Below are 27,889 nucleotides of genomic sequence, written 5' to 3' on the forward strand. Positions count from 1 at the left end.
CCTGAGCCGAAGGCAGAGGCTTTAACCACTGAGCCACCCAGGCGCCCCAACAGTAATGTAAAATCTTTTACATAAATATAAATTATTTCATTACAATAATTCACTAAATTCATAATAGAATTGAAATAGCACAAACAGCACTCCCACTGACTTTGACCACGGGGGCCCTTGGGGTTCCCACAGCTTCCCCTGCGAGCCAGCTGTCACCCTCTGAGTACGTTCTGGCAGCCCTCACACTCTCCTGAAGATTTAAAACAACCTGAGAGAGAGCAGAGACCGCAGCAGACAAACAAATCCCCCGGGGCCACATCATCTGCTCTGTCTTCACACACACCCCGGCTGCTTCCCTGCAAGGCGGTCACTGTGTCCGGGGACGCTGCCTGCCTTGTGTGGACTTCAGCTGCCTGGTGCTGGGGGTTCGCCTCTGAACACTCCTGCCACAGCCCCTGCCTCCCAGCCTGTGCTTGAAGGAGTGAGTTTGCTGTCAGATATCTGCCGACTCCCTGTACAACGGCTCTGTGATTGCCTCCGTTCATAGAAGAAAAATCTGCAGCTTTTTTTTTTTTTTTTTTTTTTTTTTAAGACTAATGGGTGCGGGGGTGCCTGGGTGGTTCAGTCAGTTAAGCATCTGCCTTCCCCTCTGGTCGTGATCCCAGGGTCCTGGGATGGAGTACCCCACCAGGCTCCTTGCTCAGCGAAGGGTCTGCTTCTCCCTCTTCCTGCTGTTCCCCCAGCTTGCGCTCTCTCACTCTGTCAAGTAAATAAATAACATCTTAAAAAAAAAAAAAAGACAAAAAGACTAACGGGCACAATGACATACTATTACAAGACTAAAAGCAGAGCTCAGAGCACCTTGCAGTAATCACGGAGTGTGTTGGTTCCCTGCTCTGTTAACAGTGGGTAGTCTTAAAAGTATTCCGGAATAATGCACCCACCCAGGGGAGAAACAGGCATGACTTCCATGCAGAAGAAGACACAACGGCTCTCTCCAAGCGACTCTAAAGTAGGAGTATTTCCCGTGTTTTCCCCAAGTATCCACTGGCTAACATTATTTACAGAAGTTCACAAGCTTTCCAAATGAAGCAGGATATCAGTGTTCCTGATGTAAAACTTCGGGAAATTGGCCAGAAGGAGAGGTTACAGGGTCCCCCAGTCTCAGGGATGGGTGGAGGAGAGCCACGTTTGACCTCCACAGGCTGAACTGTTGTGCCTGTTATTTTAAGATTTAGAGTGTAGAGCGCCTCGGGGCTCAGACGGTTCAGCGTCTGCCTTCGGTTCAGGTCATGATCTCAGTTTCCTGGGATCAAGTCCCGCATCAGGGTCCCTGCTCAGCAGGAAGCCTGCTTCTCCCTCTGCCTCTGCCTCTGCCTGCTGCTCCCCTGCTTTTGCCCTCTCTCTCTGTCAAATAAATAAATAGAATCTTTAAAAATAAATAAATGAAATTTAGCCTGTAAAGCTTTCCAGAACCAACTCAGGCCTACTGTGTGATAAAAATAACATGAAGTTACTTGTACAACTTTGTCAATATTAACATTTTCTTTTCTACCTGATTCACATTTCTTAAACAAATACATGCATAGATTACTTATATAGTGATAGATAAATGATGGATCGTTCATGGATCACTAGGTGATTGATAGGAAGGTGCATGATGGGTCAGAGAGGTAAGAGGCAGGTAACTGGGCACTGCTGTGTCCTAGGCCGTATGTCATGCATCTCACAACCCCTCTCACATTCTCCATCCTCTACACCCAGACAAGAGAGGAACTATGATTTCTCCCATCTTCCACGGCACTAGTAAAAACCTTGCTCAGATTTCCACAGCAGACAACTCCGCATACCCCCTCAATTCCAGTCCTCTCTTCCCTCCCTAGAAGGAGTCCCTAATCTGAATAGGACGTTAGCCTATCCCAGGCATTTCTAACACGTTACTATGTATATATGTATCCATTTACAACATGTAGTATCCGTTTGCATGAATTTAATCATCTTGGTAAACGGGTTACATCGTTCATATCTTTTGCTGGTTGATTTTCTTCGGTGCAAAGGCATGTGCTTGGGATGTGAGCACTTGCACCTCCGCTATGTACCTCCGTCCCAGGCATTTGCCCCCAGCAGACTAGACTCCCCTGATGGCACCACGTGTCACCCTGGGGCTGTAGGGGTGAGGACCCAGCCAGAACTAAGCACTGAGCCTGTCAGAATGGTGACCACAGTGGAGACTCGCCCCTGGTCTTGGCTGTCGGTGCACCCCTGACCTGGCGAGTGTATGATACGTGTGGGCGTGCAGGCGGAAATGGCCCCAAGGCTATAGGACTACCCATCGTAAGAGGATTGAACATGCACAGGGGAGAAAAGAACATCATCTTCACTCTCTTGGTATGTTTCCTCCTCTCACTCACCCCCTTAAGAACTTTAATTGTATATAACCCTATCAATTAAGGAGTCCAAGTGACCTGAAAAATTAGGCTCACTTGTCATCCAGTGCCTTCCCTAGAAGTAATCTTGTTTTTATTAAGGATTTTACTGATTTATTTGACACACAGAGAGAGAGAGAGAGAGAGACCATGAGATGGGGGAGGATCAGACGGAGAAGCCAGTTTACCCGCTGAGCAGAGAGCCCGATGTGGGGCTTGACCCCAGGATCCCAGGATCATGACCTGAGCTGAAGGCAGGGGCTTCACCCACTGAGCCACCTAGGCTCCTCTATAAGTAATCTTGTAGCAAACTAAAATCTGCTTTCATATCCACAAAAGGATAAGATCAAAAGACAAAATAAACAACACAAAAATTGTCTTCTAAAGCAGGACCACACAACTGTGCTTGCTGTCCTCTCCGCCCCCAAAACTCCTTAACAAAAGCCTCACCCGGGCTGTGTCGCCCTCCTTTAGGGGTGGTGAGTAGCTGCCATCGCAGCGGCGGACCGTCGGGATGGCCATGTCCCCGTGACACAGCCATCCACCTGACGGGATCCGCACTAAAGCCGGCAGAGGAAGCTCTTGCACACTCTCCCGGCCCACCGAGCAGTTTTGTGTCACTTTTCAGTTGGCGCTTCGGTGTCCTGTACGTTCAAGACCGGGGCTCGGCGGTGGTGTCCCGGGGACGCCTGTGGGATTCGGGGTCGGGCCGGGTGCAGAGAGCGGGTGTGGGTGCGCATCATAGGGACCTGCTCTAAACCCGTCAGGGGTGTTTCTACCGCCGTGTCCCCGGGGTGCAGGGACGAGTACTGAGGCTGGAAACCTGAAGAACAAAGGGGTACGGAGAGGGGGTGGACGAGGGAACAGCCCGGAGATCAGGCCGCGGGGAGGAGCGAGGCAGGTGCACGGCTGGGCTCAGCCCGGGGGCGGCCTGGGCTGGAGTGACCGTGGGCCCTGCGGGATGGGTGGGTCTCTCGCTTTCGTCCCGCCCCTCATGCTCTATTCCCCGGAGAAGAGTCCTGCCGGCTCAGGGGGACACGTGCCACCAAAACCGAGGGTTGCGCGTGGAGCTCCCGAGGCCAGCCAGCCACGCCCCCCTGGGAAGAGGAGACGGCCCGGCCCCAGGCAAAGGCGTGCAGAGGGCAGATGGCACCGTTCTTGGACATTCTGCCTCTTTTTGTCGGTTCGGTAACCCAACGCCGTGAGAATGCGCGTCCAGGGTGGGGAAGCCGGAGTCCCGCATGCTGGCTCGGCGGGGACCGTCTTGGGAACCAGCCGGGCGTCTTCCTGTGAACGAAGCGCGGCGCTGAGTGTGGGAGCCGAGGCCGCTCGGGCCAGGCTCAGGACGCACCACCGCAGGGCCATCCGCCGCCTGCCTGGAGCCCAGACACAGGGGACAGTTTTGGGAAGTACTGCCCGGTCACCTTTCAGGAGGCGCGGGTGGAAAGGTCAGCAAGAATACGCTCTCACACGGTTTCAGCATTAGACAAGGGCCCACAGGACATTGAGGGGCTCCCGATCCCAGCTTAGTGTGTCCCAACCTCCGGAGGATGCGTTATGTCGAGGCACCCCGGAGACACTGAACCTGATCCCTGTTCATGTAACCCAGAATCCTTCACTCAGTGTCACGTTTAACTGCGTGAAGCCAAAACAAAACGATGTCCAGCTAGAATGAACGCATTTGTTTTTAATTCAGAATAAGAAAATGCTGATGGATTTAGTAATGTTGTATTTCTAGACAAGGAAGAAGAAAGGGGAAGCAAGAGGAAGGGAACCTCGCCCGTCAGCCCACCTGGCTTGCCTCCTTGGGTGAATCAATGGGCTTCTCTGCACGTCCGCATCTTGCTCTGTAAAGGGAAAACTGTCACACCTACTCTGCTAGGTTGGGAGGATGATGTGAAGGGAGGCAGGTCACACTGAAAGGTCCCGGGTTCATAGCAGGTGCTCAATCCAAAGCAACGAGAAACATCCGTGGATCCGTAGAGACCGATCTACGTGGGACAGAAAACTTGCATTTCTCGGAAGCCCCTGTGGGGTGATTTTTTGATTTTTTTATTATTGGTTGTTTTTCATTTTGTAATAACTTGACTCTCAGAAAATTAGTCTATCATTCTGTTTAACGGCAGGACATTTCAGCTTGATGGACCACAGAGGACTAGTAAAGTGCTCTGTTTTCTCTCAGCTCCAAAACGAGCAGAGGACAGCTGGCTCTGAATTTTAAAGGCTGTTTGAGAGGATTTTTTGAGCCTTCTTCAAGTGTGACATTTGAAATGCTTCATTAAATATGTGCAGAATGTTCTTATATGTCATTTTTCAGCACTATAAACATTTGCAGAAAGAACTCCCAATTTTTTTTCAAATTATAAAAATACTGGGGCTCCTGGGGGGCTCAGTGGGTGAAGCATCTGCCTTCGGCTCAGGTCATGATCCCGGGGTCCTGGAATCCAGCCCCACATCAGGCTCCCCGCCCAGTGGGGCGTCTGCTTCTCTCTCTCCCTCTGCCCCTCCCTGTTCGTGCTCCCTGTTTCTCAATCTCTCAAATAAGTAAATTTAAAAAATCTAAAAAAATGTGTCCATTTCTTCCAAATTGCTGAATTTGTTGATATCTAGTTGCTGGTAATAATTTCTAGTAATTGTTTCTGTTTCATGGGTGCTAGTCATAGAGCACGTGTCGGGATGAGCACTGGGTGTTACCTACAGTAATGAATGGTTGAATGCTACAATAAAAACTTACAATGTACTGTGTTTTGACTCACTGAACATAATGAAAAATAAAAAAAATAAATAAAAATAAAAAGTAAAAACAAACAAAGAAATCCCCCTGTCCTACAAAAGCTGTCCTTAAAGGAATTAAAATTTCACCGAGATGTGGGTCACCAGCCTTCCTTGTGGAGACCACACTGAGCAGGAGCCGACAACTCCAGCATCTCTGTTCGAATGGGGGGCTCACTCAGTAAAGGCTACGTTCAAGCAGTGGCTTGGAAACATCAAAAAAAAAAAAAGAATCTAAGAAAAAAGCTTGAAAAATTATTAAAATGCGGCTTGATTTTGGTCTGGAGAAGAGTGAAAGCTTGAAGAAATAAGTTGGCTTCCCCACGGCCATTCCTCGTGCCAGGACTCCTCGCAAGCGCACGGATTATCAGTCATCTCCGCGATGTTAACGTCTGAGAAAGTGCCGAGCCCGGCTGCCAATTCAAAGAGAGCGCCTCACGAACACCTCCGTCCTTTGCCTCCCCTGCCACAGACCCACAGGCACATACGAGGCTGAAATAAATCACACCAAGAAATAGAAATCTAAAATTAAATATTTAATTAGAACTCTGATTTGCTTTAAAGATAGGTGTCATTGCACAGGCTATATTACACTCTCTTTATAACTTTTTTGACAAAAAAAGATACTGTTGATTTTAACAGGCCACTTTAATATTAATACATGTATAATAGGATTGGAACTGAGAATCTGCTAGAGATGGTACGTGGTACATTATTGGGAAAATTACAGTTTTGTATTGTAAAAACATTTATTTTTTAACAATTTACCTACATTAATCAAAAAATTACAGCATATTTAATAATTTTACAAATTCTTCATAAAAAATATATCTCTGTACAAAAAGATCGTTTGCACCTACTTCATGTCAGCAGCATGTGGCGAGATGGTGACACGGGGCGGGCGGAGATGCGGCGGGTTTCCTGACCATGACACCAGCGTTCGTTCCCCCTGTTTGAGAATCACTTTTTTTGTTGTTGTTTACAAAATATCTTACAGAAGAAAAAAATTATTGCAGCTAGCCTGAAGAAAGGCAAAAGATGTGGGAACAAGCAGCAGTTTTTAAACAGCTCTGAAGCACATAACCTTCGTGGGGTCCTGCCCGCGCACGGGCTCCGGTAGCTTCCAGAAGGGGTCCCGCAGCCCTAGCGCGGGCAGCCCACGTGCCGACTGCCTGTGGGAGACCCTCTGACACCTCGCGGGAGGTCTGCGTCAACACTGCACACACCCTAGGAAGAAACTGGGCAGGATTCTCGCGGGAGAATTTCGTGGGGTGTTCTGCTGTTGGTGTGGAACACCACGGCCCAAACTGCAACCACAGGACGGCTGGCTCCGCACACGAAGGAGAGTGGTATCTGATCGGATGCGTGGTTTCTGTGTGTGTGTACGTATGTCCTGTCGGTTCAGGAATCGGTGACGGCATGGACCGGCAAGCGGGTCAGGACCAGGGAAAGGGAGACATTATTTCAGACTCTGAAGTCAGCATTTTGCACCTAGTTTGAATGACTCAAACTTAGATATGTACAATATATTTATAGATATGTATGTATGTATATATATACAGTAATATATATAGTAACCCTGCTCTCCCCTGCACACAACGGTCCTCGAGCTCCCTTTGTCTTTGCTCTGGTTCAGTGTGCGTGTCAGGAGCCTGGCCTTGGCTGACCTCATCTAGTCTAAGGAGCGGAACCCGCGTTTGCAAGGCAAATCTCCAGTCACGTTACCAGGCTGGCCAGAGAACAAGGGGCAGAGAATTCAGCATGGAACTATGGGATTCAGAATTTGGAGTTCAAAAGGCAAAGAAGTCCCTAGAAGAGGTCAGCGGTGCCCTCGTCACAGCATACGCCCCTTCAACTGAGTAACAGAATGGCGGGCATCGAGACAAGGCCACAAAACCACTCATATCAAAACACATGACGGGAAAGAATGAGCTGTTCTCCTCACAGGTTTTTGTGTCTTTCCCCCCTGCATTTGTCACATGTGAAGTCCTGCATTTAAGTGTTCAACAGAGCAATGGCTCCATCCGTCCTAAAGCCAGGACGTGTGTCCACTACGACGATGCGAATGAAACCGCCTGTGGATGTGGAAGGGGAGGAGGGAAACGTTTCAGCGTGTGAAGCAGGTAAGTTACACCCAAATCATAAAATAAGCAACATCTTCTCAAAATGCTTTTATCAAACCATTTTAAATAAAAATAAACACGATCTTCACATGGATTCTGTTACAGCCACATGCCCGTCGCCGTGCCTTCTGCTTCATCCACGGATCTCACCCGCACCGTGGGTCACCCCTGCCCGACCCACAGCGAGTCTCGTGTCTCATGTCGAGCGCACTTGAGAGGTGAACACTCCCCAGATGGCCTTGGCATCTGGCGTTCGCATGAAACAGAAGACCGAGTGAGGTATGACACGTATCATCAGGACAGAGGAGTGTGTGCCATCCTCCCTCGCCTGCACAGAGACACACGGGATGGCGGTCCTGAGAGGCCCTGCTGACCGCGAGCTGTGCCATCGTTCAACGCCGTGGCTGCGGGTGGCGAACCACAGCGCACAGGGAGGACAACGGTGAGCTGAACCCCACGAGTTCATGAGCTTCCAAAGTAAGGTGCTATGGACATGTGTACATGGCAGAGACACACGCCACAACCACCCTGCCATCCCGTGCCCCCACCCCAGTGCTCACGGGCAATGCGAAAGGCAGAACGTGTGTGGGAAATGAAACATAAAAAGGCCCCTCTTTTTTTTTTTTCCCTCTTTCGACATCTTCAATGAATTCAACACACATATGTAGCTAAAGGAAGCAGAACAGAATAAATTTCTCCAAGACCACACTTCCCTTTAAAACCTGTGCCGTGTCTGGGGATACTTCCTCTCTCTAACTGGCCGGGTGGTAGATGTGTAGCTGGACCACGTGAGAAGATGCTTATATACAATGGATAGTGTGTATAAACCCTGTGTAAATAGTTTATTTTTTTTTCTGAATCTTACTCAGTCATTCATAACACACTAGTGCAAAAAATTGTGCATCAAAAATTCTGCAATAGAACAGCTGACTGGGGAGTTTGCCAATGGCCCTGGGAATGGACACTGAAGGGAGCTGTGAGTCCTCAAAGCGTGTGGGGTCTTGGGAAGGACAGAGTGAAGCGTTTGCAGGTGTGTGCGTCTGCCAGAAAGGTGCCTTCTTCAAGAGAGCTTATTTTTTTTTTCCAGAGTATTGATATTCATGGGGGTTTAAAAGAAAAGAAAAGAAAAGAAAAAACAAAAACAAAAACAAAAGACCAGAACAACGTATTGTGGTATATTGTGGTGCTGCCATTTTGTCACCGCACCCAAAGGACGAATCCACGTGCCCGGAAGATTGCATTGAAAGGCATCCCAGCCACACAGAAATGGAAGTCCGAGGCATCGAGTACCAAGCTGTCGGCATGACTCGGCAGGCTTCCTTGAGCGCGCCGTGACCCCAGGCAGATGCAGCGAGCCGGCCGGGATGCGGGTGAACGCGCCATCCGATCCGCAGAAGACTCTGGCACGTGACTGGAGGTTCCCGCTGCATGGACGCCAGCACAAGATGGGAACGATCAGCGCAGCGAAGCCGAGAGGAGGAGGGGGAGGTGGTATATGGCACCAGAGGACTTGCTGCTCGTCCATCAGAGGTATGGCTATGAATCGGTCCTAACGGGGCACTGAGGGCTATACCACCGTACACACTGTGTTCAGAGTCGTGTCAAACCGCACAGCCTTGGCTTCTGTGGGTTTTAAGTTTGTATCATACATGGGGTTTTCAAAGGAAGCTTGTCCATTGCTGTTCTCATGTCCCGCGTAGCCATTGTATTGAACTTTTGGTCTCGTTCTAAGGGGGAAAGAAGGAACACACGGTTAGCACCCAGATTTTAAGAACACAGGCACAGCAGCGGGGTCTCGGGGCACCGTATCACTCCCGACTCAGCAGGGATACGCACACAGTGATGGGGAAGGGGCCCCTCTTCACATGTTTAGGCCATTTTCTTTTTTAGAATCTGTTGTTGGGGTGTTGCAGGCGGTTTAAAACACTGAAGCTCTTTCAAAATCAAAGAATTATCGGATTCCTGGTAATACTCTTGGCAAAATGGAAAGATCATCAGAACCAGAGTCAGGTGGATGTTGGACTAGGTATTTGTCACTTTTAAGTTCCATGACCTTGGGGAAGTCACTCCAAGAAAAAAGCAAGACTGCCCATCAAGAGATCGACCCTTCAGGACCGTTCAGATTAAGGAAAAGAGAAATGGACTTTGGTTCGCTGCATGTAACGTTCACCGAACAGTAGCTCTTTTGTGACATGACACAGCCAGTGACCAAGTCACAGAAATGGCATCGGACTCTTTGTCAAACTATTGGTTACATTTTCTAATTAAAAGAAACGCTTGTGTGTGTGACCTAAGATTAGAGATTGGAGGATTTTTAAAGGTAAAAGATGTAAAGCTATTTATCTAGTCTGCCTCCCCCTCAACCTTTTCCAGGAGAAACTATATAAGAAGACTACGCCAGGTGTGAAAACGCAACTTTCACGTAAATGCCCACGCCAGCAGAAACATCCCTGCGTACCGGATTCGATGATGCTTCTGTGTCAGGGACTTACTAGCAGATTTTCTTAATTGACATTATGCTCACTGAGAAAAAGAGAATTCAAACTGTGTCAGTTTCAGAGAATTAGGCTTCTGTCCCCAGAAAAACAGTTTGCAACTGCCCCAGGACTTGGGAAGGTCTTTGACGTTGAACTTGAAAATGCTCCAGCATTAAAAGTTAATAAACAATTCCAGCCAAGCGTTAGTGCAGTTGAAAGCTGGCTAAAACCCCATGTCACCCCCTGGCACTGCAGGGAAGCCCCACAGAATTGGAGGGGACCCCAGGACCGTGGAGAAGGAGATGTGTACAGAGCAGGTATGTGGGAGTCCTGAGTCAGGAGCTTGGCCTTGACTGAAGGAACAATTCCAAGCAGACAGTAATGAGAGAGCCTCAGAAATGAGCAGGAACAGGATCTTTGCTCGCGAAATGCAGAGCCAACTGGTGAGGGAACCTTGACACCTGTAGAGGGTAAGGAGCCTGTGTAGGGAAAGCTCATAGCTTGGTGTGTTCCCTGGGCACATGGCAGCAACTCAAAAGAAAACGAATTCCTGACACACCCAGGTAATGAGGCATGGCCGGCTTCTGCAGAAATCCCCCAATTCCTCATAGGGCATTGAACCCGAGGACTACAGGAGCCTCCGGACTCAGCAGTCACGGAGCTGAGTGGCTCTCAAGAGCCATGAGGTCAGACAGCCTTCTGTGGTGTTCTAGACACAGCACAGTCTCCTGGGTGAGGAGTCACGTTGAGAGCAAGACAGGCAGGGAATAAACGCCCACCAGCCCACAGGCGTGGAAATGCAAAGAAGGGATCAAAGTCACAAAACAAGTAAGTGGTACCTCTGTCGCAGAGGCTCCGTGTACTGAACACCGTGGGGAAGCATCTGAGGTTGAACATACACATACACATGTACATACACTTGTGTAGGGTTATCTCCCGAAATGATCAGAGACGTGATGGGGAAAGCTTTCTCGGAGTCTCGTGTAAAGGTCTGCCTCACAGGGAGGCACATCGAGGCAAACCTCACGGGCAGCTGGGGACACTGTCCCACACCCGCCTCTAGGTCTGGGCAGAGGACACTCCAGGAGGCTCCCAGAGACTCCCTGATGGACAGGGGATGTGTCAAACGTGGGGAGAAAGAACTTCAGTGGATCGTACGTTTCCCTAGGGCTTAACAAGGCTGGCAACACCACCACCAAAAAGCAAAAATCAATTTGTTGGAATTATACATTCCCTCTGTATGTGTATCTGTAAGGGTACAGTGGTTCCTCGAGAAACGTGTGAAAGAGGATATATTTGTAATTTATACTTCTTTAAGAAGAGAAACACTTCGAAGCATGGTATTTTATTGGATAATGTGGTGAGATAGCTTTTTTTGTATTGACTACATTTTCAGCTAGCTCCAAGGAAAAATTTGAGAATAAAGCTCACCAGACCTGTGTGCAAAGAATATTGTTTTTTTTCTAAAAGTAATAATTAACAATATGGATGGGCCAAAGTATAATTTTATCAAGAACCATCAGAGATTCCTTTCACCATTTTTTTTTAAGTAAGTACATTACTAGCCACAAGAACGGGAAGACGTGTGTGCAGGCAGCTATGCAATATAATTTTGAAGTAACATTCTTACTACCTTATATATTTTTAAAAAGCATAAGAAAGTACATATTTAAAACTATTCTCTGATTCATTTAAAAAATTCTTAAACCAGTTTTTCTTCTTTTAAACTGGGATTAAATAGAAAAACAGAAATATCTGCATTATATAAATGAACGTTGAACACTTCTAACATACCTTAATCTTATTTTAAGGAATCATAGAGGGCTTTTTTTTTTTAAATCATATGTAGGGAATGCCACTATTCTAGGTAGTATTTTGGAACAGTTTGGCATATGTCATATTCTTCCAGGACATATATTGTCCAGATAAAGACAAAATGTGTAAGAACTCATAATTCCTCCACAATTAATTTTTGCTTTTTTTTTTTTTGCTGGCGGGGGTGGGGGGCATCCACATTAACTCCAAGGAAAGGCCACTAGAAATGTGCGGCCAGCGAAGCCGGGGACACCGTGTCGCATGAGCCTCCTTAACGTCAGCGGGAGTGCGGGGTGTGGGTTGCGGGTGCGGGTGCGGGATGTGAGGTGCAGGGGGTGCGGGGTGCGGGGGCTGCAGACGCGCAGGGACAGCGAGCCCCGCCCCGCCCCGCGCGCAGGGGTCCCGCCTCGGGTACCTGTGTTTGTAGAGGTAAAACGCAAACCCCGACAAAATGAGAGCGAAGAACGGGACGAGGATGGCGGCCGCCACGGACCCGCTGCTCGTGCCCTGGTGCTGATTCGGGGCGTCTTGATCCGAGTTCAGGGGATCTGGAAGACAAGAGGAGGAGGCGGCTGCCGGCACCGCACCCACAGTTACGCGCACCCACGCGGGGGCTTCGCGAGTGGGTCCGGCTCTGCGGCAGGAGTCGCGACCCCCAACCCGGCGCCTTTCTGCAAGCCCGTCACACCGGCCTAACGGTCGGGGGCAGAACGGCGTCAGGGATGCTGTGGAGGAGTCGGGCAGGGGGACTGGGCGGGGGCAAGGCGGGGCGCACACCGCGACCTGGACCCGCAGGTGCGCGAAGCGAGGGAAGCCCCCGCGCGCCGTCCACAGGCAGACGGGCAAGCGCCGGGCCTTTTCTCCTGTCCCGGACCGAGTCCGCCCGACCGAAGCCGCCGAGATACGTCCACACCCCGGGTCTCTCCACCCGCGGCATCTCGTTCTCCGCATGGGAGTGTGGTGTGCGACCTCCTTTACTGGAGCGCGACCGCCAATTCGCTTGCGGTTGAGCGTGCGCGAGACCACAGCTCAGTGTCACCAGGCAGGCTCCCACGAGGACTCGGACCGTGACAAACATGACTTCTGTCCCTTAGAACGGAAGGCAGAGGTCAGCATCCCGGCCGTCACGGAGAGGACCTGGTCGTGAATCTATAATCCGTATCTACACGGCAGCAGATGTGTGTGCAACCCGGAGACACATGCGAACTTTGAAAATTCAAGTTAGAAAACGCTTATTAAGCAACTATTGCCAAATTAAAAGGTTTGTTCTAAAGAGCTTATTCATAAGATCAATTTTGAAATGTGTGTGGCTTAATCGCGTGGGCTCACTCAGTGCGCGTGTGTCAGGAATCACGACCGGGGCCCTCTGAATGCAGCAGGGTTGCTCCAAGTAAGCGGGGCTTGGCTTGGAAGTGTCCATCCTGAATTTACGGACTGTTCAGTAAAAGAGAAGTTTTCATTCTTTTTTTTTTTACCCACAAACCATAATTGTAAGTAAATAATCAAATATTACTCACATCTAATTAGGTTTTTACATAAACATTCTCATGTTCACCATGAAAACATGACAATACTATGATGTCATTCAACAGACGTGGGAACCTGCTACTTCCTGCCATCTTAGGGTCTAGTACTTTATACTGCATTTCTAATATATTGTATAACTGATGCTGGGTCTGTGTATCTTAACTGTATTTCTCTGAGCTCCTGCCTTCTCAGCGCCTGTGAATGAGACGTGATGTTTCACTCTCAGATGTGCCTACCACCTGCCGTGGAGGGGAAACCTCTTCCACCAGATACTGGTTCTTTCTAAATCTCGTATCCCATTGGACGTAGTCCTATTCAGGGTGGCGGAGGAAGAGCACCTGAGGTGGCCGGGAAGCCAGGCCGTGGCTGTGGTGCTGGACAGCCTGGAACACACCGCAGAGTGCCCCGGTGACAGGTCCAGCAGCAGCAGGCAGAGTCCCGGGACCAGGGTGAGGCCGTCCTGCCAGGGAGCTGAGGTATACCCTCAGGTGGCAGCAAGTCTACTAATTCCCTGTGATATTTAAGTGTCAGGACACCTCCGCTGCCTGGCACGCAGCCCAAGTTCACGGGGACCCGTGTGTTCTAGAACAGAAGCTCTCATATGTGTACTGGGGAGCCTGGGGCTCACTTTCTGCTTGAACCCCCAGTGCCTACAAGAGGACTCCGGACACAGGAGCTGCTCACTAAGAGCCTGTCAAGTGGAAAATGGGGCTTACGGTACTTGAGCCCCCAACAGTTTCTGAGAAGCTACCGCCCGGCGTTCTTAGGCTGGTGGCATTCCATGAATCTCTCTGCCTCCTTCTCATAAACGTGTGCTCCGCTTAAATGAACCAAAGTGACTATTGTTATCTGCAGACAAGACTATCTATTTTTCACCATCATGGCTATCAGACTTCTCGTCAATAAATGGATATCCCACAAGAGACTGTGCATCAAACACAGCTATAAAAGAAGGTCTTTGAAACTGTACAGCGCAGCGTCCTTCTACTCTGGAATTATTGTGCCGTCCGGAGTTGCTGTTAATGTCAGTTATCCATCCCTTCTTCCATAATCTAAAGGGTAATACATGCACATGATATTAATTAAAACAGCATACAAAGATATAAACAGAAAGAACATAAAGGACAGTGGAAATAAAGGGCTACTCTTTGCCCTTTATGCTAGTCTTCCTCTTAAGGTTAACTATTTTTTGGGCGCCTGGGTGGCTCAGTGGGTTGTGCCGCTGCCTTCGGCTCAGGTCATGATCTCAGGGTCCTGGGATCGAGTCCCACATCGGGCTCTCTGCTCAGCAGGAAGCCTGCTTCCCTCTCTCTCTCTCTGCCTGCCTCTCCATCTACTTGTGATCTCTCTCTGTCAAATAAATAAATAAAATCTTAAAAAAAAAAAAAAAGGTTAACTATTTTTTGATGTCCTTCCAGCAATGTGCTATTAATATATATGTTTGTTTCTCTTCCCTAAAAAATAAGAACACTAGATACATTTTTTTTTTAATTTGGCTTTTTAAACTTAACCATATATCTTTGAAATTTTTCTCAGTACATATGAATTAGATTTATTTGTTCAGATGTGTAGTGTTTTATTAATGGAATATGCCAGAATTTTTTTCAGCCAGTCTACCTTTGAAGGACATTTAGGCCATTTCTAATATTTTTCTAATGCTGCAATGAAATCTTTTTTTTTTCCCCCCTAAAGTGATACATCCATAGGAGTGGAAACATACAGGATAAATTCTACCAAGTAGAGTCATTGCCTAAAAGAATCTGTAACTGCCATGTTGTTACCCCGTACCCCCTAAAGCTGTCCTCTGACCTCACTTCAACCGTTATGTTATGAGGCTAGCATGAAAACACCTGAACAATGATAGAATGTCCAATGTGCTCTCCCCTTCCCCCTCCTCCCTCAGGCCTTCTCTTCACACTCTCACTACTATTGCTGCTCCTACAAGTCACACACAGCATGCCCTTACTTTCTCACTGACATTTCTGTGCTTAGTAATGAAGGTGGGCATCTCTTCCTCTGTTTTAAGCTAGTCCACTCAGGTTTTTTTAACATCATTAATGAAAGAAATTCATATACTGTTGATAATTCACCGAAGATATACATAAATCTATTGGTGCACAAAGAGGATGTGACGTGTGTGTGTGTGTATGTGTGTGTGTGCATGAATGTGTACAGACACGCAGCGTGGAATATTACTTGGTTATAAAAAAGAAGTTGTTGCCATTTGTGACAGCATGGGTGGACCCAGAGAGTATGATGCCAAGTGAAATAAGTCAGATAGAGAAAGACAAACGCCAGATGATTTCACTTCCATGTGCAGCCTAAAACAAACGGAAAGCAAACAGACCCTTAAAGTGAGAACAATTACGGTTGCCAGAAGGGAGGTGGCTGGGGGATGGCGGAAGCAGACAAAGGGGAGTAAGAGGCACAAACCTCCAGTTATAAAGCAAATAAGTCACAGCGACGAAAAGCAGAGCATGGAGAATATTGTGACTAATATTGTAATAATGTTGTCTTGTGGCTACATTTATCATGGTGAGCACCGAGTAATGAACAAGCTTGTGGAAACACTGTGGTGTGCACCTGAAACTAATGTAACATTGTGTGTCAATTCTACCTCAATAATAAATAAAAACATACATAAAAATAATAATAATAAGGCATAATACGTTCCAAAATTTTTGGTCTATTCACACGGTGTTACAATGATCACTATGGTTTAATTCGAGAACACTGCCGTTCCTCTTAAAAGAAACCCATTGTCCCTTGGAAGGCATTCCTCACCCTCCCACCTCCAGCTCCGAGCAACCACTGAGCTGCTGTCTCTGGAGATCTGCCTTTTTCTTCACATAAATGGAATCATACAGTATGTGGGGTTTTCTCTGTGAGTGGTTCTTCCTACTGAGTAGAAGGTCTTTAAGAGAACATCAGGCTGTACAGACACACCGTGTTCTCTTCACCTGCTCATCAGCTGACGGGCATCTGGGTGGTTCCCCTGTGTGGGCTACTAGGAATAATGCTGCTATGTGCCTTGTGTCCACATTTTCGTGTGAACACATTCTCACACGTGTTCTGTTGGCCGTACATGGAGTGGAGTGGCGGCACTGCATGGTAATTCCATGATTAACTGTTTGACAAGCAGCCAAGACTGTTTCCCACTGTGGCTGGACCACTGGTGCACGCCATCCGTGAGGTACGAGCTCCTAATCTCTCCGCACTCTGGCCACGCTTGTCTGTCTGCTCATTGGCTTCCTGGTGCTCGTGGGGGGGGGGCGTCTCAGTGTGGTTTGATTTATGTTCCCCAAATGACTCGTGATGTTGAGCATCTTTTCAGGTGTTTATCGATCATTTGTAGGTGTTTGGAGACATGTCAACTCAAATCCTTTGCCAATTTTTTAGTTAGGTTATTTGTGTCTGTGTTATTGAACCAGATGAGCCCTTTATATGTTCTGGATACAAGTCCCTTATCAGATGCACCCTTTGCGCTGCTTTTCTTCCATTCTGTGTGTGTGTGTGTACACCTGGAGTTGGGGTTGCGACAATTCAATGTACACGGGGAAACCAGCCTATCGTTTGGTTTCTTACACCCGTTTTTGCTGTAGAGTGTCCTTTCCACCCAACTTGGGTTGGTATCCACTTATTAAAAATCGCTTTCTTCCCATTTATCTACTGGCTGGAGACAATGAAGACATTTATTTTTATCCATAAAAAGTGTTTAGCCAAATCTGAGATGAATGGTCGCTGGCGAAGCATATGGAAACGTCAACTTTTCTAATTAGCTGAAAGGCAGACTTGCTTGGGATTCAAATTATCCATGAGGCAAACTGCTTTTCCTGACAACAAACTCCTCATCACATGGGAATAAAGATTACTTGTTAAAGCAAGCCGTTGTTTCGTGAGATTAGGAAGAAAGGGTGTCAGGCAAGAGTGTCTGTGACAGCACAGTGAGAGTGAGCCCAGCCTCCTCGGCCGAGTGAACCCAGACAGCCATGAGGTACCTCGTACAGCTCACCGGGGCATCCTTCTGCGGAATTACTAGAGCGTGTGCCCAGGGAGAAAGGAGGACAGAGAACTGCAGGGATTTGGCTCTGAGCAAGAGAAAATTTTACTCGTCATTAGTGTTGGTCCAGTGCATTTATTCTATTTCATTGCCTCAAAATAACGTAACCCAGTTTAAAGTGCTGTACCCACCATGGCTGGCTTATGATTTAAAGCTCTTTACTTAGAAGCACTGCATTTGGAATGGTGGAATTCAAGTATTTTACGATTATTCTTTTTTGGTCAAGAATTTTTTTTAATTATTTATTTTTTTTTTTGTAAGTTTAAATCCAATTAGCCAACATAAAGTGCATTGTTAGTTTCACATGTGGTGTTTAATGATTCATCAGTTGCCTATGACACCCAGTACTCATCACGTCACATGTTTTTTTATACATAGTAATATACAGGCTGGGATGCCTTTCCTTTGGGATTGCTCCATATCATGATAAAAGTCTTACAAGATGAGCAACTGATGACAACCGCCACAGGTATTACACTCACATGCCTCTGAAACGCAGCTCAGGTATCAAAGCCTGTATGGCTTACAAGTAAAGTGGTCTATACCGGTTGGAGAGACATGTGCTTATCTGCCTACAGAAAGGCATTTTCTCATCCCTATCAGCAGTGACGACAGCAGTGACTTCCATGAGGGAAGAAGTCCAGACGGCACAAAGCAAAAGCTCGCACCGTCTCTTAATCTTGGTGACAAGGCAGAACTGACTTCCCTATGGGGATGTCAGCTGAAGAAGTAGGCCTGAGAAGATTGCAAGCCATCCTACATTACAAAACTAGCTGGTGTATGACCTAGGATTCTCATCTAGCGAATTCTCTTCATATTATTGCTCTCTTCAAGGACTAAGGTAAAAATGAAGTTGTAGAGAAAGGTAGGAGGGAGGACCCGCCTGTCTATCTACGGTAAACTTTTTTTCTCCTGTAGAGGTCATGGATATCTCTGCATGTCAATACACAGTCCTCACCTCTTAATGAAAAATACTGAATTAAATTTAGCTCCCTATTTAATGGGACATGTTGTGTCAAATTATGTACTTAAGCAACTCTTTGATGATAGATGTGTGAGATGCACGATCGATTTTCACATTCATCTGGTTGAAATCCAAAGGCAGACGCGCTGGGTGACAGGTATCGTCAAATCACCCGTATCTATTCAGACATCCCTCCAAAATGGAGCACCCCAGTGGCCATTTCTACTATTCCCCAGAATAACTGCTTAAAAAGTTTACGTTCTAATAATGAAAAATGGAAAATCTTTGTTGCCATAAAATGGATTTTTTGGAAGTTAAAGATTATTTTGTCGTTTGTCGGACACTCCTAATTCCTCTGATAATTTTCTCAGGGCAACGTCATTGGCTTAATTCTTTAACTGAGTTTCATCTTTGCGTTGTTTTCCCCACATTTTTACTCTCTCTTTCTAGGGTAAGTTTATTTATTCCATATGTGGCCTCTTGTTTCCAGACCGGCATCGCTCAGTTGTGCTGTTCATAGCACTTATTTCTCCTTCCCCTGTAAAGTCCGCTCGCCCCTCCTGCTATCTGTCCATGTGCCTTCCCGTTACTTTCCAGCCCCGTCATGGGAAGACCAAACTGACGGTTGATTTCAAACACAGAACGTAAGAGCAGTTACCTTGTCTTTCGAGCTTGAATCTTCCAAAGTCTTTTCCATGAATATCACCTTGAAAAGTAAATCCCCCTCTTTCCAGTCCTGATGAAACCTGATATGCATGAAAAGGAAGAAAACAACATATGGCAAGGATTAATGGCATGCTCCTCGATGGCCCAGCAGCTGTATCTCTCACGGTGAGATACTACAGTTAGATATTCCTGACCTCGGTCCTGCCTTCCAGGGATACTGGAGCAGTTAAAACTGGAAAAGACCTACGTGAACTTCAACTCACATCTACATTCTCAGTATCTCATTTTTACCTAGAAATAGTAACATTTACAACATATTCATAGGTTAACCATCCTTTGTGCAGGGGACTGTTACATGAATATAACCCAGACGACATCAAAATCACTTTGTGACCCAGCTCTTGGCCGGTGAACACCATGTGAGGCCGTATGCTCTTGCATCAGATAACACGTTAGAACACACACCATGGTTGCCTTGTGGAGAAGGATCTCAATGAGTCCTGGGAAGTCTCCATATCTAGGAATGAGCTTTTATTTGGACTTTTGGAGTGGTTACCCGGTGGTTGGGTTCAGACTCCCGCTGGAATGTGCCGTTAAGCACAGGACGTGGATCTAAGCTCTTGTTCTGTCCCCAGCGGTAACTACTCATTTGTTTGTCATTCCAGAAACTAGGTTTCTTCCTTCTTAAAACAAAGGGGTAAAAGGACCATGATGTTTGCGAAGCAGAGGGAACAATGTGTTTTCAAGGGGCAGATGCCAACCGGCTCCCATCAGCAATCCCCTGCTGGCGTCCTTTTCCACCTCACACAGACAGCAAAGGTCAGCCCCCTGTGCTGAGTGACAGTCCCCACAGAGAGTACTTACATAACCAGCTAGTCCCCAGTTGTCATTTTCAAACTTGCTTACAAAAATATCTGCGGGGCCTTTAATTTGAAAAGCTTTCAGAAGTAAGTGTGCCTCTTCTTTCTTATAAACGCCTACCAAAAAAATAATAGTAATAACAGACATTATTACTTTTATTCTTACATTGTCACTTTAGTCCCTCTGTTTTCTTCAAAAGCATTTCCTGATTAAGGCTTTTCCTAGATGGGTACAACCCATTTCATTAAACTCAACATCTCCATCACACAGAAATCAAGGTAATACTCGTATTCATTTATGTCATTATTTTTTTAATCTAGCATTTTAAATTCATATTGCACTCATTTTTGAGGACAAAGAGACTAAGACCATAAGTGTAAATCTTGCTACTTCTGCAGATGAGTTGCAGCCCTGAAATGAAATGAACAGCGTGGTGGACAAAGTGTGTTGGGCGTGTTTGTGTCACCGGCTGATTCTGGGCCAGAGGGACTGTCACAGCTCCAGCCACCTGTGAGGCAGCTGGAGGGAGAGCTTAAGAATGTTGCCCAGAGAGGAGAGGTCACGGTGTGGCCAAGGGGGCCGGGAGGGTGTGCCAGCAGCCAGAGTGCTGCCCACCCATGGGAGGAAATAGATAAATCAGGAAACAAACAGGCAAGCATTAAATGGATAATAACACGCCTGAATGTCCTCTCTGCGGAGAAGACAGGTTCAAGGTTCAAGGAGGATCCGGGTTTGTTTCAGGGAAGAATGGGGGAAGCTGACCCGCCATCATTCTTTCTAAAGGTCAAGCCTGAGTCTGTCCAGTGGTGAGCGAGAGTAGGGGCCGCCCAGGGTCTCTTGGAATTCAGACCCAGGGCCACCTGGTGGGTAACTCAGGGAAAAGCCCTGCCCTTGTGTACAAAAGGATACATGGTTATAAAAGTGACATAAATGAAAATATTAAAAAAAAAGACATTCATTGTAGTCATAAAGGTGATAGGCATCTTAGTGGTTAAGAGTATTGACTCAAGATTCAGATTTCTGAAATTTGCATTCCTGAATTCAGATGGCCTGTCTACCGTGTCCCCTTAGGAAGGCCACTAGAGTTTCCTGGGTCTCTCTCTGTCTCTCATCGCCCTGTTATCAGTAAAGAACATGACTGATACAAATGCCCATATCATGGGCTTGAGGTAGGACTGAGGAAGATAATGTATGTAAGTACGCAAGATGGCATCTAGCATCTGAACCAAAACTGTTGGTATTTTACTAACAGTGGGATGACCCTCCCCAAAAAAAAGAAAAGGAAAGAAAAAAGGAAAAAAAAAGTCTCCTGAGGAGCATGTGAGTTGAAGAAAAGGAAACTGTAAGAAGAAGTTTGGAGATAGGCACATCTGGATATCAACCTCACACCTTTGACTCAGTCTGTCACGGGCATAATCTGGAGCAATAATGAGATTTTCTGTACTGGTATTGTAATCTTCAGAGAGGAGAATACTGACCTCCCCATTACTCAGAGGGTCCCAGGAGATGTAGCTGGTGCCAAGCCAATGGACTGTTAAGGAGCATGTGATCGACATGCTCGACATGTGATCACCCCTCCCGGGTGAGAGGCTCAAGGTGTATTAGTCTACAGTCTGCAGTTCCTAAAAGGCAATGCCCCAGGGCCTACCTGTCAACTTCAGCTCCACCTGAGAGGCCTCCAGGAAGGTCGCGTTCACCTTGCTGCTCGTGGCATTGAACCAGTCCACCGTTAGAGTTGCGGGCTGTCTCTTCCCTAAATATTCATAATATCCCTTCCACACGGAATTGATAAAAAATACATCGGAAGGAACTGTTGGAGGGGAGAAAAACCAGAGCAATGTTAGCACACATGGGAAAATTAAGCCAAGATCTTTTTCACAACACAGAGGTGTACTAAGAGTCAAGTAAGCGATCCCGATCGGGATGGTGATGAGGACAGACACGGCCGGTCCGGGGCCCTTCACAGCGTAAGTGGGATGGAAATGAAATGAGAAGGGGGATGTTTGTGAGATGCACGTTCATATGTGTTCGTTGATTTGTTGGAGGAATACTTTAGATGTCAAAGCTCTCCTGTCTGAGTGGACCTGCCGGGCCAGAGGGTGGGGTGAATCAGTACTCTTCCAGGAGGGTGGGTTACTGGGCCATAATGAGCACATGGTGGCTGAGCCCGTAGTGATATTTCTTTAACGTCCAGATGGACTCTCTGGAAGCTTAGAAGGCTCAGAGAGCTGCCCTGTACCATCTGCCAGGAGTCCCTGGCCCCAGAAAGCTTGCACTGAAAGTGCCATCAGAGGACATCAGCTCAGTTCATGAAGACAGGGCTTCTCTGAGTCCAGAGATCTTTACCTCACAAGGAGAGCCCAACCCACTCACCCACACTCTTTCAAGCTTGTGAAAAATGCTCCCAGGTCGCTAAGAAGTCAGAGCCACTATTGTCAAATGTCATGTACTTAAGGAAAGACACATCTCTCCCTATGATTTTTGGCAAATCCACTTGCAGCAACTCGTGATGAGCCCACACATAGACTGGGCCTACGTTCATGGGCCCCTCTTCAGGGCCATTTCCCTGTCTTCCCAGACCAGCTCCATCCATGAAACCTACCTTAGCCACGTTCAAGAAGAAGAGTGTGTCATCCCTTCCTGTGGCTCTCAGTAGACTCAACTTATAATAATGATCACTTTGAGAAGTTAAATAGGCTAGAAACTATGATTATCAGCATAGACATCTAACACATCTGATGATCGATAAGGGATGTTAGACATGTCTACTTATCCATGGGTGGCCCTCCAGGGGCCAAGGCTCAAACGCCAAACCCAAGGACTTTCTTTTCCTTTACCAGAATTAATACCCTTTAGAATAACGTCAAGATTGTTTCCCCTAATTAGAACATGCCCTCTCAGAGGAAGCTATTAATGTACTTGTTCAACCTGTCCCTGAGGTGAGAGTCTTGGCTTGTGTGTCAGTTGGGTGGGTCATGCCTGACTGGGAAGAGTAAGGGACAACCAGAATCCCAGAGGCAGCTTGTTTGTATCCAAATAAGGCCATGGGCAACGTGGCAAAGATGGTCCTTCAGGGCCCTTCTGGTTTGCAGTGTAACACCACATCTGGATGTGGATGCGTGTTAGGCTGCATGACCTCCACAAAGAACCACATTCCATTAGCAAGACCCTCCCTAGGGAATGAGAAGAGGGGCACTGATGAGAATGGATGTGCCTTCAACATAAAGTATGTGAGTGTGTCCGTATCTTTAACAAAAAATAAGCAAACAAAAACAGAACAAACACACCACCACCACAACAGATTGTTTCCTTCCCCTGAAGACCATGTTCCTGGATAAAGAGTACTGATTTCTGTATTTGACTTGAACTTGACATTGGAATAGAATAATTCATAACGATTTTCAGAAGTAGCTTTTATCCTTCATGGTGTACATTTGAAAAAGTCCTTTCATCACGTTGGGACATTTGCCCTCGTCTGAGACAGACGTGTGTTACACAGCATTGTGATTTAACAGGAGGATTACATAAATGGTCTCCATAGTTGAGGTCAGCTTAGACCTTCCTGTCTAAGAAATCAGTGTTAAAATCTGAATAAGGAAAACACTAGGGAAATGACCTTATATATTTATAAGTTTTCTATTTCTGTTAAAAAAAAGTTGCCTTAAGGTATAATTTGGGGACACACTGAATTATTAAAATAGTCTCTATATTTATAACAGATAGAATAGGCCAGCTGATTTGGAGTCATGAGCGTCTTCTTTGGGAAACGAGACTTCATCTCTCCGATTTTCTGTGTCATGCACTTAGCAACATACCACATACAACAAATAGTGAAAATTTTAGGAGGCAGAGGATGCCTGAATGATGGAGATACTTGGGGGAAAGAAAATGGAGCTCCTCACTTTTACTGCTCACGGGGACAGGCAATACTGTCACAAGGTCATTTCTATTAGCTTCCTGTTTAGAAGAAAGAATGGCAACCCTCTTTATAAGGCTCTCCATTATATCACATTCTGTTGTCAACATTGTACGCCCAGTTCTGCCCACAAAATGCTGAGCCCCTCTGCACGAGACGGCGTGTGAGAAGGCCAGAGGGGTTCCTCCTAATCAAGTCTTGTTATTCCTTTGACCAACCACCATTATAGAAGAAAGAGGAATCAGTATAAACTTGGTGTTTTCCATAATTGAAACATTAACTCCTTCATGGACTAATGGAATCGGAAATTTGTGTGTTAAACTTGTTTCACTGTGCAGAGTAGAGAACAAGTCACTTATTGGATTGAAATCTAGAACTGTTCTGGTATACAAACCTGGAGTTTTAGTAACTGTTTCATTAACTTCTCTCACTCCTTTACCTACAAGTAAAAAGACAAATTATCATTTTCAAAAACATGTATTTTTGAATAAATCTGAAAAAATGTCAAATTGAAGCAATTTTCCTTTCTCCAGATTTCTTGAGGTTCTACAAAATATGAATGTCATATACATAGCCACTTTAAACCCCTGTATTCACAGCAGAATATCCTTCGTGTTTGTGGAAAAATGGAGATTACTGGTGCAAACCAATGCCGCTGTAAGAGGCGTCGTGTGTTACAACAGAGAGCCTTGCAAACGAGGGTGGGTTATGGCCCTGTGCTCACTCCTGTTTGGGAAGTACTGGCCACAAAGGGAAGATGGCCTACAAAATCGCTAAGATTTCATAACCTCTTTTAGTTTTCCAAGGCCTCGCCCAAATTGATAGAAGTATGAGTGGATAAGGAATAACACCACATGGTTTCCCTTGCGGACTGTTTAATTTGGTCTATCACGTTGGATTGAACTCAAAATCTCTGAGCCTTTACGGTTCCATGTCAGACTACAAATTACCTTTCTAAAGTTGGTTTTCTTCCATTTCTGAGAGTGAAGGTTGAGGGAAACACAAATGCCTTATGAATTCCTCATTTGATAACTATAAAGAGGCTCCAGGAAAGGAGAACTAAAGTCACAGATTTTATCACACTCCATAATTTTCCTTCTGCTGTTAGTGTTTGAGGCCTGTATGATCAACGTTTTGTGGAGCATCTGAGAGATCAGCTATTGTCAAATCCGACCCTGATTCATTACTCTTATTTGTAACTGCACAAAATTGTGAGGAATTAATACATTTTCATGCTAATTGCTTTCATAATTTAAAGGATCAGAGCTTTGTAAAGAGTAGGTCAATGTAAATTCCACCAGCAAACAGCTCGTGGTCTTAAAAATAACAGGTAGTTTAGTTTAAATGTCCACCAGTGCTTGGTGATATTTGCCCATTTGCGTTTGAAAAATGTACATTTTCCAAAGCTATGGTGCATATTCCTGTCCTTTTAACTCATAATGCTTTTCTAGAGGCAAATAGCTTCTCTCCGTGGCTTAAAGTGTGAATAGCAAATAATACTAAGTACAGATCGGCTTTCACCGGGCCTCCGTTGTACCCAACACTGACTACGCACACGTTCACACACACAGCTCACCACATGGACACAGATTCGGCTGGGGTGACTGACATCACTTCTGTGACGTGGCGTCCGGGTGGACTTCACACCCAGAAGCTAGCCGGGTGGGCTGCCGGCGCTCCTCTGTGCTGGGCAAGGATGTGCGCTCCCTCCCTCACCAGTGACTTACTTTTGCAGACGGGTGATTTTCCTGTCCATTTCATATCTGCTTTACACGTCCTGTGCTCAGACCCGGCCGCAAGGAAAAATCCCGGATGGCAGGTGTACACCAAGGTGTAACCGAAGGTGGGGAGATCGATCGCTCTCACGTCCGCGTGGGCTGGCGTCTCGGGCTGTCTGCAGGTGTGGGCTGAAACAGCACATATTCCGTTAGAAAACACAGACCGTTGTTTATGATCGACTTAGCACATGCATCTAAAGAAATAAGGAAATATGCCAAAATTTGGAAATGACTGTAAAGTCAAAATTAAAACAGAAAATTCTGCATACGGTAGCTTTAAATATCCCCCAAATTCTCTGCAGTGTTTAAAATGCTGAACACTTGGGATTTTTCAGATCTCTCTACTATCCCTCCCTCCTACCCTCCCTCTAACTATCTATCTGTCATCTATCTATCTTTCTATCTATCTACCCATCCATCCATCTAATCCCATTCTCTACATTTATGTGTGTACAATCAATTATGTGTAGAAATTTAGAATACAAATCACAGCATTGAAACGGATCACTTCTGACATACTATTCAGATAAATAATACATTAATTGCCCTAAAAGACCAGTCCTATCATCTAAACAAAATGGGCAAATATTTAGAAATATGCCTTGATTTTTGTCTGATGGCAGGTGAGAAATCTGTTATTCAGTTAAATGAATAGTCAATTTTGGTAAAAACTTAATTTGTGTTTAGAAACCTAATTTGAATATTATCGATTCTTATTTCCCTGAAAATCTGATTTAGGAGTGAATAAGATTGCAATGTTTAAATCTCCAGTAACTTCTCTTTCTTTCTGAAGTTCATACCTACGTCTCAAGTGAAGGACTTGACAGATGATTATAAAACAAGCTGACAATATAAAACTGACAGATGCAATTGTTTCCAGTGTCATGATATTTTATGCTTCCGTAAATTTTCAGCATATGAATACCAGGTATTTTCAAGCTCCAAGCTGTTCCGAATCCCACATGTGTACATATAGACATATATGCATGCTGGCTGTGCATGTGATCTCGCATATGTAATTTGACTCAAGTATTAGCAACGATAATTTTGAAATAAACACACTTCTAATACTGAGAAATACACAAAAAATCATATCTTACATACTATTAAAATAATTTTTCATAATATTCTATTTTTTTTTAGGTTTAACACAGTAAGACTAAGATTCTGTATCTTACTAAAAGGATAGAGGATGAAATACTGGCTTATGGATGATTCCTATAACATTTCTTCTATTTCTCATGATTAAGTCAAAAAATAAAATTTGATCCAAAGTAATGATTTGAATGACCAATTCATATAGAGTTCAAAAATAACATTTAAGATATTTCTATCAATATTGTGACATATCCCGTGATCCATTTTACTCTTCTTTCATGAGCTGATGTGAACATTCTAGAAGAATGACAGCACTTAAGAAAGCTTTCTTTCTGCGGGTGTAACTGATGGCATTCACCTGTCTTCCGTTTGGGCAGGTTCTCGGACTTGAGTGTGCCCCACTACCACCCGGAGGGCCCCCTGAGTTACAGACTGCTGTTCCTGCCCTTTGCTCCCACCTGTACCCCAGCCCCCGAGTTCCTGATTCTGTAGGTCTTGGGGTGCGGCTTGAGAATTCAAATGCTACCACACTAGCACGGTCTGCTGATGTTGCCGGTCCTAGGGAGTCAAACTCTGAGAAATTCTGGTTTTGGGAATCAAAGAAGATCCAACAAACAAAAATAGGGTAGCTCCTCATTATTTCTCTGGAGGGTAAACACCTCCTAGACATCCGAGAATAAACAGGCCATTTCTGGCTGTGGGGGAAGAAGTAACACTTACGTATACACTCAGTCTGAATTCCACTCCAGGTTAAATTTGCAAGGCAAGTACGGGTCGTAGAACCTTGAATGTGGTAGCCTTTCCTGCACCTGAAAAACACCGTGCTTCCAACCTACAGAGGAAATCCAACATTATTAGCTCTGGGGCAGAGCAGACGGACGCGACATAAAGCCATCCTGCTGGGAAGTGCATCCCAGGGTGCGCCACGCCAGTGGTACTTCTCACCAGCATTGGGACACTGTTGTTCACATCCTATGTCACGGCTAGGCCGCTCCACGCATGAGGAGACTCCGCTAGACACAGTGAATGATGGCCAGTCACGAGGAGTTTATTTGCATAACAAAAATGTGTTTTTCTCTTTCCTTTCAGCCTTCCTCTTGGTTTGTGATGATGATTTTTCCCCCTTTTCCATTCTTTCCCTGCTACTCCAGTTGGTATTTATTAAATAATTACTTTTGTTAATGCTTCTGGGAGCCGGCCAACTCCTGCTCTATTTTAGAATGTCTCAAAACTCAATCTGTTCCCCTGAAGCCTCAGATACGTGAACTACTCGTTGCCACCTGCATGTCTAAAATACTTCCCTCCGGACCTTCACAAGCTAACCTCCCCCGCCCCTTAATACTCGGTATTTTGGTAAATTTCACTTCCTCTTCACATTCTCTCATGACTTGCAAGAAGGCATCATACATGGCTTA

The 27,889-nt window shown here is 46.0% G+C and overlaps 1 protein-coding gene across 3 annotated transcripts in view; it reads right to left on the bottom strand.

Moving 5' to 3' along the window:
* Positions 1–7,920: 7,920 nt before the first annotated feature.
* CSMD1 (CUB and Sushi multiple domains 1) overlaps positions 7,921–27,889 on the bottom strand; it is a 2,014,336-nt gene continuing 1,994,367 nt past the window's right edge. For 2 of the 3 annotated variants that reach the window (XM_047713595.1, XM_047713613.1), the window contains 8 exons: positions 27,195–27,306; positions 25,326–25,505; positions 23,993–24,037; positions 21,331–21,492; positions 19,686–19,798; positions 18,814–18,901; positions 12,020–12,152; positions 7,921–9,039 (listed from right to left, as the gene is read on the bottom strand). In XM_047713595.1, the coding sequence (XP_047569551.1) occupies positions 8,880–9,039; positions 12,020–12,152; positions 18,814–18,901; positions 19,686–19,798; positions 21,331–21,492; positions 23,993–24,037; positions 25,326–25,505; positions 27,195–27,306 (993 nt within the window). In that variant the 3' untranslated portion in view covers positions 7,921–8,879. The remainder of the gene's footprint in view (positions 9,040–12,019; positions 12,153–18,813; positions 18,902–19,685; positions 19,799–21,330; positions 21,493–23,992; positions 24,038–25,325; positions 25,506–27,194; positions 27,307–27,889) is intronic. The other variant, XM_047713603.1, reaches the window with a different exon arrangement.

The sequence above is a fragment of the Lutra lutra genome, chromosome 2 (assembly GCF_902655055.1).
Source record: "Lutra lutra chromosome 2, mLutLut1.2, whole genome shotgun sequence".
Lineage (NCBI taxonomy): Eukaryota > Metazoa > Chordata > Mammalia > Carnivora > Mustelidae > Lutra > Lutra lutra.